Genomic DNA, 13372 nt, shown 5'->3' with positions numbered 1-13372 from the left:
CAATTTATTAAAGTTTAGTGACTCTTTTGAACGTACACGAATGCTCTGGTAGATAGTCTCAGCTAAGTTCAAATGCCCGGCCTATGCCCGGTCTCCCCCTTCTGCGGCTTAACATTGATAGGAGCTTAACCTCTTGGTACCCATATCCCTCTCTTGTTCGCGTCAAAAAAGTCGCACATGTGGTTGTTTCGTGCAATATTAGGCCATTTCCGAGTTAACCTTTGCCTCTGTTTCAAAACGAGTCTACGTGCGAAGCCATTCAAATGAAAACCCGTTTGATTTGCATGAAAATGGACTGGTAGGTGAAACTCATTTTCATATGAATGGTTTCGCACGTAAACTCGTTTTGAAATAGAGGCAAAGGGTAACTCGGAACCCATGCCACGAGGTGATTGATCATCCGTTGACAGAAAAAATACCAACATGCTTCTGTTACGGTATAAATTACGTCTCAATTGTAATAAGGAATAGTTTTGAAAAAGATAGATATTTGGCGTTTATTCTAGTTGTTATACACAGTGAAATTCAGCCTTTAAACAGCCTTAAATGATTGCTCGTATTTTAAGGGTCCCGTCACGTGAACGAGGCTGGTTTTAAGATTAATTAATTTCTCATTCAAGTGGCAAGTAGGCGTTCAACAACAATTCCCGGGCAGTTGTGAAATTCTGGTGTAAACAATCGTTGTAAAAAGTAAACAGAGTAAACTTCCATCGCACGAAACGCAATTAACCGGAATGTGACAAATCTGCTCACAATTAAGACTGCAGTTGCTTCTGGAAAATCATTTTGCGGTAATGATACGCGAAGGCATCTAGACAATTGTCGATAACACTGTCTATAAAATACCCTGCGGCTTTCTAGAAAGTCGCAATGTTATCTTTACAAGTAACGTGACTAAACAATTCAGGATTTTTCACATTTTTCTTGGCGTAAATTCAACTAGGCGATGTTGTACAAACAATAGACGCGCCACTGGAAAATTTGCAATTCAATTTATTTTCGCACGGGTCGCTCTTTGTCTTCAACAAGCGCCGGAAAAATGGCTTCCATGTTATTTGCTGCTCTTCTGATACTTGTTTCGTCGGTGACAATAGGTAATGAAACTTCAGTTTATTACTATAATCTATGATTTTAATTTTAAGGTGAACTTGGATCATTCTTTATGTATTGAAACCTCGGCAAAACGTGGCATAAGACAACAGACGAACTGAACCAAAACGACCGTATAAATTTAATTTCACTTATGGCTTCGGGGTTGATTCGGTTTCATTGAAAACAATGCATTTAAGGAAAACCCCCTGGAAATTAAGTACATTATAATAAGGGTCTTGAAATTGCTTCGAAAGCAAGTTCGTTCTTGAAGGGGTGTTTTAACGGAAATGATAAGGTTTCTTTCTAGAAGCATTTATACAAATAAAAAACAAATTGAGCTAAACGTCTGCGAAAAAGCTGGCGAGATCGACCCGGCCGGTTGGCCGCATATATCGATATTTATTTATAGTCCTCGGGATATCAAGCTCTGTCCTTCTGACCTGTTGTGTGGGTTAGCAAGAAAATAACCATCGTATTTCCCTCGCGTAGGAGTCAGTTTTTAGCTGTAGTGTTTTTATTGTTTGGTCATTTGTATCGGTTTTGTGTACTGAACCCGGGACACCGCCAGCTTCATCCAAATGTTGCCAACTGATGAAACTGCAAAAGATCACTGTTATGCATTAAATTGAAAACATTTTCGGTTCGTAAACTGCTACACTTGCTCTGAAAGAAACTCATAATACAGTGCATTGTAACAGGCCGCCATGTTGACTTCACGAGGACCGAAAACTTCGGTCCGAAAAAATCCGAAAAATTCAAAATTCAAGAAGCGCCGGAACGTTCAACCGATTATATATCCATTATATTATTTCCTTTTTGCCCTGTTGTTCTATTTTGGTATTAAAAGATGTTTTTGTATAAGCCTAACTAATAATTTGTATTTCTTTACCGGGGTGTAACTCGTTGTTCATCTATTTGTCTTTAGGCCCCTGGGCTGTTTACACAAGAAATTGCAAAGTGCAGTTTCGTAAAGGCAGACATTTCGGGACATCCAATTTTTGCAGTTTTACAGTATTTTTAGAAACACCCATCCACCCCCCTCCCCACAAGTTTTACAAGTTTTTATGTGACGAATAAACGTTGTCGCATACGAAAATTGCACGTCTATAGACGACCTGTCACATAAAATTTGGCAAATATTTCGTCAGCATATGTGGTTTCCAATCTCCCAAACTCCCACAGAGTACTGTTCGCGCGTATCTTTGAGCGTATCTCTGCTGTCCATGGTAATTACTGGCACACTTAGCTTTAATGTATCATCCACGCGATCAAATATATTTGTCACAGAAACATTGCCCGTGTAAAAAAACACCCTCACTCTAAAAGACCCCGCACCCACCCTCTTAGCTTCAGATGACAACCCATAATAATTACTCGATGTTTATTTTCAGCTTTTTCGCTGCAATGCTACAAGTGTGTTCGTGAAGACAAACCTGACGCAGACAAATACTGTGAAATATCGTCTTCCTCGCTGGGCAATAATCAAATTAAAAACTGCACTTCGGATAATACTCGCTGCATAATCACAAAAACCGTTAAGAAGGACTCTGTGACGCAGTTTAGGCGAGACTGTGGCAAAGAAGAAGGCTGTACGAACAAATGCACGGATCCGGACGCAGAAGGGACAGTTATATGCAAATCGTGCTGTGACGAGGACCTGTGCAATAAGGGAATTGGTCCTAAACCAGCTGAGCTGTCTGGAACATCGAGGATCACGATGATAAGAGGCCTCTACGCGCTTGGGGGCTTTCTTATGTGGCTCCTTTTGTAAGAGTCCTCATGAACACCATAGTTTCATGTACCTTTGTTTTTTATCTGTGTAATGATTAGTTCAGATGATTGCAGACTTTAATGTTGATTTAACGAAATGCAATGTGACGAGACGCGTGAATTCGAAGACTGTGAGCAGACAATAAGCTTTTTTTGTGTGTGTGTTGCAAATTGATTATTCGTCAACCTAAGTAGTCCTTTTGGTAATAAATTGGTTATACTTTTCAAAAAGTCTTATTATTATTTGCTCATGTAGTAAAAGTGTGGCATGCACCGGTTGTCCAACTTCTATGATTAGCAGGAAAGCACGGCTGTATTCCCCTTAATAAATACATTAACTAGATGTGTTTCGCCTACCATCCACACCACAACGATGGAGTTAAAACACTGGTCGTTTTCCTGATCAAAAGAAGGAAATTTTATAGTCAGGCGGCTAAGAGAGGCACAGCATGCTGCGTGACACAAGCCGGGAGCGAAAGAGGGGAACGACAAAAATCTTTGCCCTCGGCGCCGCAAACTACCTGTTCTACCGGCTCATATCATTCCGATTGTACCAGCTAAATTACTAAACATTGTTCTCAACGCAAAAGAGCACCTTAATGATCAAAAATCTTCTTCCACCACGATCTCGAATGAAAATGTTTGAACGGTTATACCTGACGTATCTGGAGAAAAAAGCTTTTAAGTAAGACGAATTATCCCCGGGGATACCCTTTAGTGAACTATAAAGGGAGACTTTAACCGAATGGGAACCTATTTCAGGCTGTAGGTAAATGGAAGGGTGAGGATTTCACAAGTTGAGTAAAAAAAAGGGTATGGACAATTGTCCTTTTGGTAAGAAAAGAGGTGCGTCTCTTTTCTGTAGATATGTGAAAGGGGTGCCAATTTCTATTTGTCTTTGATACAACAATCTGACTGCATAAAACAAAGGGAAGAGTTGTGCCCTCACACGAAAATAACAGTCGAAACATTTGGAAAACTAGTTCTTTTGCAATGCGGGAATGATGCGAACATTCCAGTAGGAAGATGAACCACGGATGCTCTCAATGTACACTGAAGGCGCTGTGATTGAAACAGAGAAGCTGGACAGATATTAGAAAAGCGGTGCTTATTAACCAACGTGTCACGCGCTATTCCTCAAAATCTATTTGCTCAAATCATGTGTCACGCACCCCCCTGTTTTATTGTTTGTTTGCTTGTTTTATTGTTTATTCGGTCTCATTCAAGCGAAACCCCCACCCTCCCACGCTTTGTTGCATTGAAGGTTTTTATTAAACATTTACTTCTAACGACTCGCTTTGTATCATAAAATGACCCGCAATAAGTGTTTCTGCGTGACACATGCGTGACTCATAAGCGTCACGTAATCTGGCTGAAATTTTTAAAGGAAATGCCAACACCCATATTACGCAAATAACAAACTGTCATTTCAAGACTTAAGAGAAAAATCTCTGAGAGAGAAATGCTGGGTGTTGGAGGTTTCTTTCATTATGTTCCGTTAGTCCGTTCCGTATCAAGTCCAATCCTTCAATATACAAGTATAATATTCCAGTGTTATTTACATCCATCCGGGGGAAAATTCCCAGAAATGTGATCACGAGACGGTAAGTCAGGATGTAAGTTTTCAATACGATTGATTGTTCCTTGCTTCGAATTGTAAAGTAACGTTCGGTGATGTCTCGCGAACAATCTTTACAAGATGCCATCGAAGAATTCAAACGATATTCTGACCGAACGACGTCCTTGTTCAAGCGAACTTCGACTTGCTTTCAAGAGATCGTAGCCAGCATTCAACTTGACGATGAAACAGACACCAACACGTTGATTCCCATTTCACAGCTGGACGACGTAGAGAAAGAGCTTCAGAAAAGTCCTTCTGTCTTCTTCATTGGCGAAAGGAACTGTGGAAAAAGCTCCATAATCAACGAGCTTCTCCGACAGACGTCTTTACCAGTTAACGAGAACCCATGCACGGCTAGAATCGTTCGAATCAAGTATGCCGAAGAGTCGTACGCCAGACTCGTCGGATCGGATGGAAAGGAGGTGAAAAGAGGACTGGTCCAAGGAGGAAAACGTCTTCCAAAAGACCTCATAGAAGTCCCAGATGATGAAAGAGAGAACAAGAATGCTTTAGACGCCATTGTAGAGGTCGGTTTGAAACACGAACTTCTAAGCAGCGGAATCGAGCTGATTGATTCTCCAGGGAAGAGCGAGTCAGATGTGTTGGATAGTCTACTGGATGACTTCCTAAAGAAGGGCACTGTGCCGCTGTTTGTTTATGTTATTGATGGAGACATGCGCCTTAGATCCTCGGTGAGTTTAAACTGAACTAGCTACAGTAGTTGTAAAATTGTTTAGGTTACATTTCTGTGAGCGTCTTTTAAAATACCCAGTAACTTGACTTGGGCCGGAAATACCCAGTAAGCTCCAGTAATAAACTCAGTCTCAACGAAATCCCGGAAGTGTCTTTGAAAGTAGATCGCATTGACTGCTTTTTTCATACGAGCTCACTAGATACCTTCTGTCAGCATTATACTCAAACGTTTGCTTATCAAAATGTATCGATTCAACCGAAAAACGTTTTTATTGTGCTGTCGTGCGTTACGACTATCGACGCCATTGCATTTGAAGGCACCATTACGGGCGCGGTTCCTAAGCCCTGATACATAGCCGATTCAGAACCTTTCGGTTTCTAATCTTGCTTCCGTGTTTCGTTTCTATATCTTCTTGTATTCTGCCAGTCAATTTTCTGGCCACAGAGGGGGGAATTTAAATACAAATTTAGAAAGATGACTTTTTGTCACGTCATTCAAACGATTCGATCACTGTATTTAACAAAACAAAAACAAAAAACGCCGTACAATCGCTTTCAATCCATGGAAATAATGATTGTTTGTTTTAAAATTCTGCAGGATTTTTTTTATTTTGATGCGGTTTAATTACTATACTGACTAAATGGTGCGTTTGTTTATTTCTAGACATTTATAGTAATAAAGAAGTGATGAATTTTGCCAAAACAATTTTGTATCACTTTTGAATAAGGTCTAAAAACCCGCGAGTAACAACCTAATTTTTTCAGGTTAGCCTAAACAGGTTCTTACATGAAGGGTAATTAACACACTTTTAGGCTATTTAGGTTCTTATTTTCTGAAGGAAATTTTACATTGTTGCTATTAGACCTTTAAGTGGCATTCAGCCTATTCCTTGTGTAAAATTTGCATTTAAAACAAGTGTTTATGTTAAAGTGAAGCACTTATCATTCAGAACAAAACATTATATACATGTTCAGCAATGCCTTGTCCAAACTGATTTTTCCAAAAGTAAACATTTGTAATCAATTTGTGAAAATAAGAACCTGTTTCCAAATTTTAGGCTAATTAGGTTCTTATAAAAATGGGGTTTAGTTTGCAAATTTTAGCCTAACAGGTTCATAAATATTAGGTCCTTACTCGGGTTTTTTTCTTTTGAGATAGCTTTTTCTCACATTAAGTTGTTGTTGTTGCTGCTAATGACCCAAAAATAAAGTATAAAAGCAGTGTGCTTTGACTGACCACATAGTGACATGCGTAAAAAAAATTATACATATATAACGGCAGAGGCCGTACTTATTTCTTAATGGCTGCCAACATGGCTACGCCCTTCACGAATATTTTCAATTGAAATGGCACTGGTCTGGTTATTGTTATTGCAATTTCTGAACAAGCTTAGATGGGCAGTATCGCGAGGGTGCACTGAGTGGTCAACAACAAAACCTTTGAACAACAAAAGAAACACATCAATTCATTTTTCAAGGTGTGAATTAACGTGATCAATGGTTTTTGAGTGATTTTCGTCCAGGTAACGCTGTCCCACTTGAAAACGCCGGCCCGACGTTTTGAAGTGTTAGGCCACTACTGCCCTGTATCTGTCCATAGCCAAACCACCTTTTCACAATTTTCATGTACCATTTTAGCAAGGCGGGTATCTATTTGTGGATTTCCAATTAATACCAGCACCTTCATTGCATTTTTAAGAAGCACGCAATTATGGTGACACTGTCACTTAAACTTTATATGTTACTTTCTGTTTGGATTCAGGATGAAGACTCGCTGACCTTTTTAACAGGCAAATTACCTCAGTCGTCCATTATGTTTGTCTGCAATAAGATTGACATTCCGAAAGGAGCAAGAGAGTTCGACAATGACGACGACGACGACGATGAAGACGACGAAGACGACGAAAAAGATGAAGGAGGTGATAATAGCCAAACCCATAATCTGCCACGCAAAGGAGAGTTTGTTTTCAATCAGCTGAAAGATAGAAAGCTTCTTTCGGGGGAGTCTTGGCAAACGTGTGATTTATTCCACGCCATTTCAGCTAAAGAAGTTCGAGAAGAACGGGTGAAACACAGAGAGGGAGAGGCCACGAGAAGCTTTCAACGATTTCAAACCAGTCTGCAAAGTCTTCTTGGAAAGGTTATGAAAACCCAAACCAAAAGAGTCGTGCAAACTCTTCTGCTCCTTCAAGAAAGCTTTGTGAACGTTGTCCAAGTACAGCGAACGCTTATTACGGACAGAGCATCCATTGTACCAGACATTCTAAGAAAGGCCAACGAAATTGAGACGAAAATGTTTGAGTCGTTAGAGGCTATTACTTTGGAGTTCGAAGATTCAAAACAGAAGATCATAGAGCAGATGAAGGGCATGAAGATCGACTTTATCCATGAAGCTGAAGTTTACAAAGTTGCAAACCAGCGAACTCTTCAACGCGAGGCACAAACGATGCTAACGACTGACCTCTCTGCACTTTCAGATCCCGATCTGTTATTATCAATCGCTAGCAGGGACATTGTTTTGGAACTTTTTCTCAGTGATATGAAGGGAAGCATTCTGGAGAAGACGTGCAATGCCCTTGACATTTTTGTCCAAACGATGATGAGTGATTTGGTGGGTGATCTCACCCAGGAGATCATTGACTTTAATGAATACTTTTCGCATCCGATTGTCTCTCAAATTTTAGAAGAAAGTTATGGCATTCAGTTTCTGGTAACTAAGGCTGAAACCGATGAGCTACTCAAAGTTATTCTCAACGAACTTCTTGACTCCGTGAAGGAGGCTGCCAGTATCGCCTTGAGAAGAGAAATCTCAATACCCCTTAGTTCCAAACAGATGTCAAGTTACTCCAAGAAAGATGTTGGCAACAAAGCAGGTCGGCGAGCCATTGTGGAGTCTCTTCTTGAGGCAATTAAGGAGAAGAACGTTGCAGAAGCAGTTCTCGATGCCTGTCACGATCGTCTGCAAAGGATGCTTGAAACATTTCGGGCAACAGTGGCCTTCCTCGCCTCCTTGCAAACAGCTTTTGCAAATTCCCAAATGGCTTCTCAGCTTGAAGTGTTTCGCATGCATTTTACTCCACAGATACGCACGTTGGCTGTCGAGGGAATGGCATTAAAATTTTTGCAGAACCTCGGGCCTGTGCAGCTGGGTTCGTGTGTTGCCAAATCACGGCATGGTGTTATCTATGAATGCACAAGCGAGCGTTGGTGCAGAATGTCGCCCACTGGTCAGTGTGTGGTGAAAGTCTTAAATAAGAGAGAGATGGGTGAGCCTGCCTGGAACCAGACGGCTGTGGATTTAGTCAACATGATGTAAGTTATACAAAAGAAACAATTGTACTTAATCGTACCTTTTGGTACGCTACGGCGAGATATCAGGTGAGTTTGGTCGACCCATGGTTTGTATTTTGGCGAAACGCAATCGCGTCAAAATACCCATGGCGAGACAAAACGAGCCGGATATGTCGCCGGAGATTTCCAAAAGGTAAAATGAGATATTTAAACTACCCAAATGACCACAAGTACAGAGACGACTTGTCAGTGGCTTGCAGAAAAAAAACAGGACAGTAGATCAGGCTTCGGATTGGCTAATCCCGAATTTGGCTATGGTAATAAAATAGAATAGTCAATTTCTTCACAGTGACTTTTTCGAAACCACGTAACAAAGAGGCATTGGTTCTGGTTTGGCAATGAGGTATTAACGAGGTGCATTTATCCCTAGTTTAACTGTTTTGACCTAACATCTGTCAACATTGTCGTTCCCTGTTGCGCAACCTGTTGAACACAGCTTTTTTAAGCACTTCTTGGACTAAAATTTGACTTGAACAAAACTTTCGTCCAACATCTCCAAACAGGGTGGTTAAATTAAACAGTCTCGACATTGGACCCAGCAATAATAGATGTTGATGGATGATGACATTTTGTCTTAATAACAGTTCGAACGTGTTTTAGAACTTCGTTGAATATGACTTCGATTTTTCTGACCAGTATTCTGGTTGCTGCATGAATTTACTAATTAATCGATGTAGATGTAGATGTTTACGTTTGCATTTGTAAGGCGTCGCTTATTATGATTTGAGCAAACGATTTTTATTAAAATGGAACCTTGGTAGCACTGGCTGTTGCTCATCTTAAAGACATTGCATGTCTCCTTGTTCATCAGTACCAATTTTCTCATGACCTTCACTCCTGACATTGCATTCATATTTTAGGGAGAAAAATTAATGCTGATCACGCTCAGTCATAAAGGATCTGTGGCATACAAGATATACCAAGCAAATGTTTTTTTTTTTCTTTTTCGATGTACAAAGTTACTCAAACCGAAACCTCAAAGTAATAGTTAACCAAGTTATATATAATCGCATAAAAACACCCAGTGGCTAAGCATGAGAGTGCGTTACGACGGATAACGAAGGATGAACGTTGCACGATTAGCATAAATGTTCAATATGCAACATTCGTGGCAAATCTCCTACAAGGGATTAAGAGCTTTTTAAGGCTGTACTACGGCCAACTCTAACATGTACCTTGTTGATGCTTTAGGGACATGATTCAGAAACTCAATGGCTCCCACCCAAACCTGTTGCGCCTGTATGGCTGGGTTTTCGATGGACCCGAAGTCTTGCACGTCGTCATGGAGAAGGCAGAGAGAGGCCTGCTGTGCGCGCTTCAGGACGAATTACCGCTGATCGTGAGAATGAACATAGCACTTGATGTGGCCGAAGGACTGAAAGCCGTTCATGATATCGGTTACATTCACGAGGATCTCAAGCCTGGGAACATTTTGGTTTGTTTGCTTAAAGAAATGCTTTTTACCCAATTAACATATAACTCCTCTTAAAGGCCGATTTACACGGTACGATTTTGTCGCATGCGACATGCTAACGACAGGCCTACGACACGAATTGTGTCGTGTAAATCAAACCTACAACTCGCTAACGACTGTCGAAGGCGTGTCGTAAGCTTGTCGCATGCGACAAATCGAACCGTGTAAATCGGCCTTAACAGTTCAACATTTCGCCAACCAAAGAGAGATGCCAGAATACAAAAATTACCAACTAGAGTACACTGTATTAATGAAGGCCAAATTCTTCATCTCCTTCTCTTAAGTGCTTTCAAACATAAGCCCCGGTATCCTCATAAAAGTTCTTATGACTTATTTCCATTCATTTTCTTATAGTATTAGTAGGAGAAGAATTTGTTAAAAAAAGCAATGCAGTTTTTATCTGGTGAACATCAGCCAACAGTTTTGTGATTCTCATAACCTTTTCGCTTGATTATCTGTTGATATTTTGAGGAGAAATTTGATGTTGGTCACTCTTTGGACAGGGTTAATGTCAAACAGTGCATTGTTCTGGAAGCCCTACATAAAAAAGCTATTTGGGAATTAGTTAACATATCGTTTTACATACCATTGTCAATAAATTGTCAGATGCATGTCAGAATACAGAAAATTACTTACTAAAGACATTGTCTTGATAGAGGTCAAATGTTCCATCTCATTATCTGAACACCTTCCAAACACAAAACAAAACCGTTTTGTAAGCCTTACATAAAAGAGTTAAAAAGAATGGACAGTGTCTCTATACAATTGACTCGTTTATGTTTTCGTAGTTAATGTCTGATGGAAGTGCCAAAATCAATCTTGCCAAACCAGAGAGTCCTTATGACATGACGCCTCTTGGTGCACCTTTCCACATCTCACCTGAAATGTACCAGTTCCATGGTAAAGGCCACCTCAGTTACCTTTCCTACGACATCTATGCATTTGGAATGGTCTTGTGGGTGCTCTGTGAGGGAACTGGAACAGCACGTCCAAGTGTGTACGAGGGTCTGGAAACAAACGACGCTATGCAGACAGTGGTGGAACAAGGAGTCATACCAAAAAGGCTTCCCATGGTTAGCGATGCATGCTGGGAGTTGATGACGACGTGCTGGGAGGAAAGAGAAACCTTGAAAATGGAATATGTTATTGGAAGATTGAAAGTGATAAGGCAATCCTGTTGGAACTCCATGTAGAGACTTCAAGCCCAGACATCTACTCTCTTTCACAGCTGTCACGCAACGTCACGCAACACTCTTTTTCAAGCGTTGTGTGACAAGACAATTATAATAGTCACAAAGAAGACTTCCTGGTGCATAGATGAAAGAAAAGTTTTAATCCATGGAAATGCCTCTGTAGTTGACTGCAGTTGTACGCTCATATTAAAAATATTAGTTTTCAAATTGTTTATGGAAAACCAAGCTGGTTTTAGGAGGCAGTGAAGTCAAAATAAATCGAGAGTGTGCTTGACTGAGAAGTTTAGAAATTTTCAAAAGAGAGATACCAGACATTGCTAAAAATACGATTTTGTGACAGCAAGAACTGTCGTTTCAGTAACTTGTATTTTTGGACCAGTAGCTTGTCGCACCTTTTATGGCAAACTAATTTTGTTATTTGCAATTGCTAGGTATTTCCTTTAGAAATGTACACAAGGGGAGGTATAAAAAATAGAGAGAAGGGAAAATAGAAAAAGTGTTATGTTCCTGTCTTCGGGTTAAATATTGCTCAGCTGTAAGTTTTTAGTAGAAGGTCGAGACAAGATTTGTCAGCTTAATATAGGGCAACCTGTCTGTTGTAGGTGAACATTTTGGCATGTAACTAGCTGCTAGTTAACATTTCTTCCATTTGCTCAGACACTGTTGGTTTTCAAACTACGATTAACTTAGATTTGAATTATGTTCAGTATAAACGCTGCATATAAATTACAACTAACCGAAATGCACCTTTGTGTACTCTATATGATTTAAAAGTGTTGCGCACGAGTAAATAAAACAATAATGATTGATTATGCAAGTGCTTTGGCTCATTATTTGGTTGAAATGCTGATCGCCGTATTTCCCAAGAACGATTGTGGTTTACGGTCGGGGAGGACTGGCGTTGTTGATAAAAATTAACTTCCCCTGAGAGATGTTTACACATCTGTTCAATAAAGGCCATTTGTATCAGGAGAAATTTATTAACTTTTTGCTACTGGGCAGATGGCTTAGAAAAAAACATAAGACTTTTTTATTGGTTTGTGATATCTTACTTTTAACTTGGTTATGCAATAAACCCTTCAGTAATTCAAGCATGTGCCAAACCAAGAGATACTGTTTCGTAGAAACACAACATACCGTATTTATTCGATTAAGCGCCCTGGGCGCTTATTAAATTTTTGGACCTTGAGCGTGGGCGCTTATACGAGGTGGGCGCTTATTCGAGGCTGGGCGCTTATTTTATTTTCGCCATTTCTCGCAAGTAATTCAATAATAATCAAAGTACTCCTAAATAATGATAATAAGGGAAATATATTGTGGTTCCCGCTGTTTTCCGGTCACATGATTAGTGCTCCTCACTCGGTACCATCTCTTATAACCCACCGATTAATTTTCGCGCGCGCTCATTGGACAAAACGCATCACGTGGTACAAAATCGGACGACGGGTATCAGCGAATATACCCCGTCCGATTTAATATCCGTCGCTTAATTTTGTAGGCAAACACAAAACAAACGAATGAAGTCACCTTATTCAATTCTAACTTTTAATGAATTTACAGTTATAAAACTACGTAAACCAATCAACTTACATTTGTTTCAACCACAGTTACGCCGGGTTTATTACGTAGATTTTTCCTATAAATTTACTGGCGATAAAGCGCGATGAAGAAATTAATCGGAGGGTTATAAAATAAATAAACCCCTTTCTGGCTTGCTGGTATATTGGAGGATAATGCCCTTGGCTGAAAGATTGTCCTCAAAATTTCACAGTTGCCCTCGAAGCTACGCTTCTCGGCCAACTGTTCATTTTTCGACAATCTTTCAGCCTCGGGTATTATCCTCCAATATACCAGCCGCCTGAAGGGGTTTATTTACTAAATATTCTTGAGATAAGTTTGTTTAAGAAATTAATGCCAAAACTGCAGGTATCTGACTTCTATCCTTCATAGTGTATACTGATGTTAAACAACGAAATACGACTGCAAGTTTTCTGTATGAGCCAAAATCATTGACATTCACCAGTGCCTTCTTGACAATTTGCTCATAGAAGACATAGAAAGCTCGCACTCTTAGTCTAATAACTACCTCTGGTCTCTAATTCCGGTATTCTGGCATACCAATATCCAAAAACATATAAATGACGTAAAATCAGGACAACAGAAACAGCAAAATACCTC

At 40.0% G+C, this 13372-nt stretch overlaps 2 protein-coding genes across 2 annotated transcripts; both read left to right on the top strand.

The window, feature by feature from the left end:
• Positions 1-729: 729 nt before the first annotated feature.
• LOC144663597 (uncharacterized) lies at positions 730-3034 on the top strand. Its single transcript, XM_078524614.1, has 2 exons — positions 730-1094; positions 2484-3034. The coding sequence occupies exons 1-2, from the start codon at positions 1040-1042 to the stop codon at positions 2861-2863; spliced, it is 435 nt and encodes a 144-aa protein (XP_078380740.1). The 5' UTR covers positions 730-1039; the 3' UTR covers positions 2864-3034.
• Positions 3035-4317: 1283 nt separating this feature from the next.
• Positions 4318-12011, top strand: LOC144663552 (dual serine/threonine and tyrosine protein kinase-like). The gene is made up of 4 exons (XM_078524539.1): positions 4318-5175; positions 6939-8488; positions 9719-9962; positions 10790-12011. The coding sequence occupies exons 1-4, from the start codon at positions 4537-4539 to the stop codon at positions 11192-11194; spliced, it is 2838 nt and encodes a 945-aa protein (XP_078380665.1). The 5' UTR covers positions 4318-4536; the 3' UTR covers positions 11195-12011.
• The last annotated feature ends 1361 nt before the right edge of the window (positions 12012-13372 follow it).

This window comes from Oculina patagonica, chromosome 8 (genome assembly GCF_052425735.1).
Source record: "Oculina patagonica isolate OP01 chromosome 8, crgOcupat, whole genome shotgun sequence".
Classification (NCBI taxonomy): domain Eukaryota; kingdom Metazoa; phylum Cnidaria; class Anthozoa; order Scleractinia; family Oculinidae; genus Oculina; species Oculina patagonica.
This window is presented reverse-complemented; position numbering and strand designations above follow the sequence as displayed.

Excerpts from the sequence above, each read along its gene's own strand:
- LOC144663597 (XM_078524614.1), top strand. The coding sequence starts at position 1,040 with ATGGCTTCCATGTTATTTGCTGCTCTTCTGATACTTGTTTCGTCGGTG. Across the intron at positions 1,095-2,483 it reads TGTTTCGTCGGTGACAATAG|CTTTTTCGCTGCAATGCTAC; the intron begins GTAATGAAACTT and ends GTTTATTTTCAG.
- LOC144663552 (XM_078524539.1), top strand. The coding sequence starts at position 4,537 with ATGTCTCGCGAACAATCTTTACAAGATGCCATCGAAGAATTCAAACGA. Across the intron at positions 5,176-6,938 it reads ACATGCGCCTTAGATCCTCG|GATGAAGACTCGCTGACCTT; the intron begins GTGAGTTTAAAC and ends GTTTGGATTCAG. Across the intron at positions 9,963-10,789 it reads TCAAGCCTGGGAACATTTTG|TTAATGTCTGATGGAAGTGC; the intron begins GTTTGTTTGCTT and ends ATGTTTTCGTAG.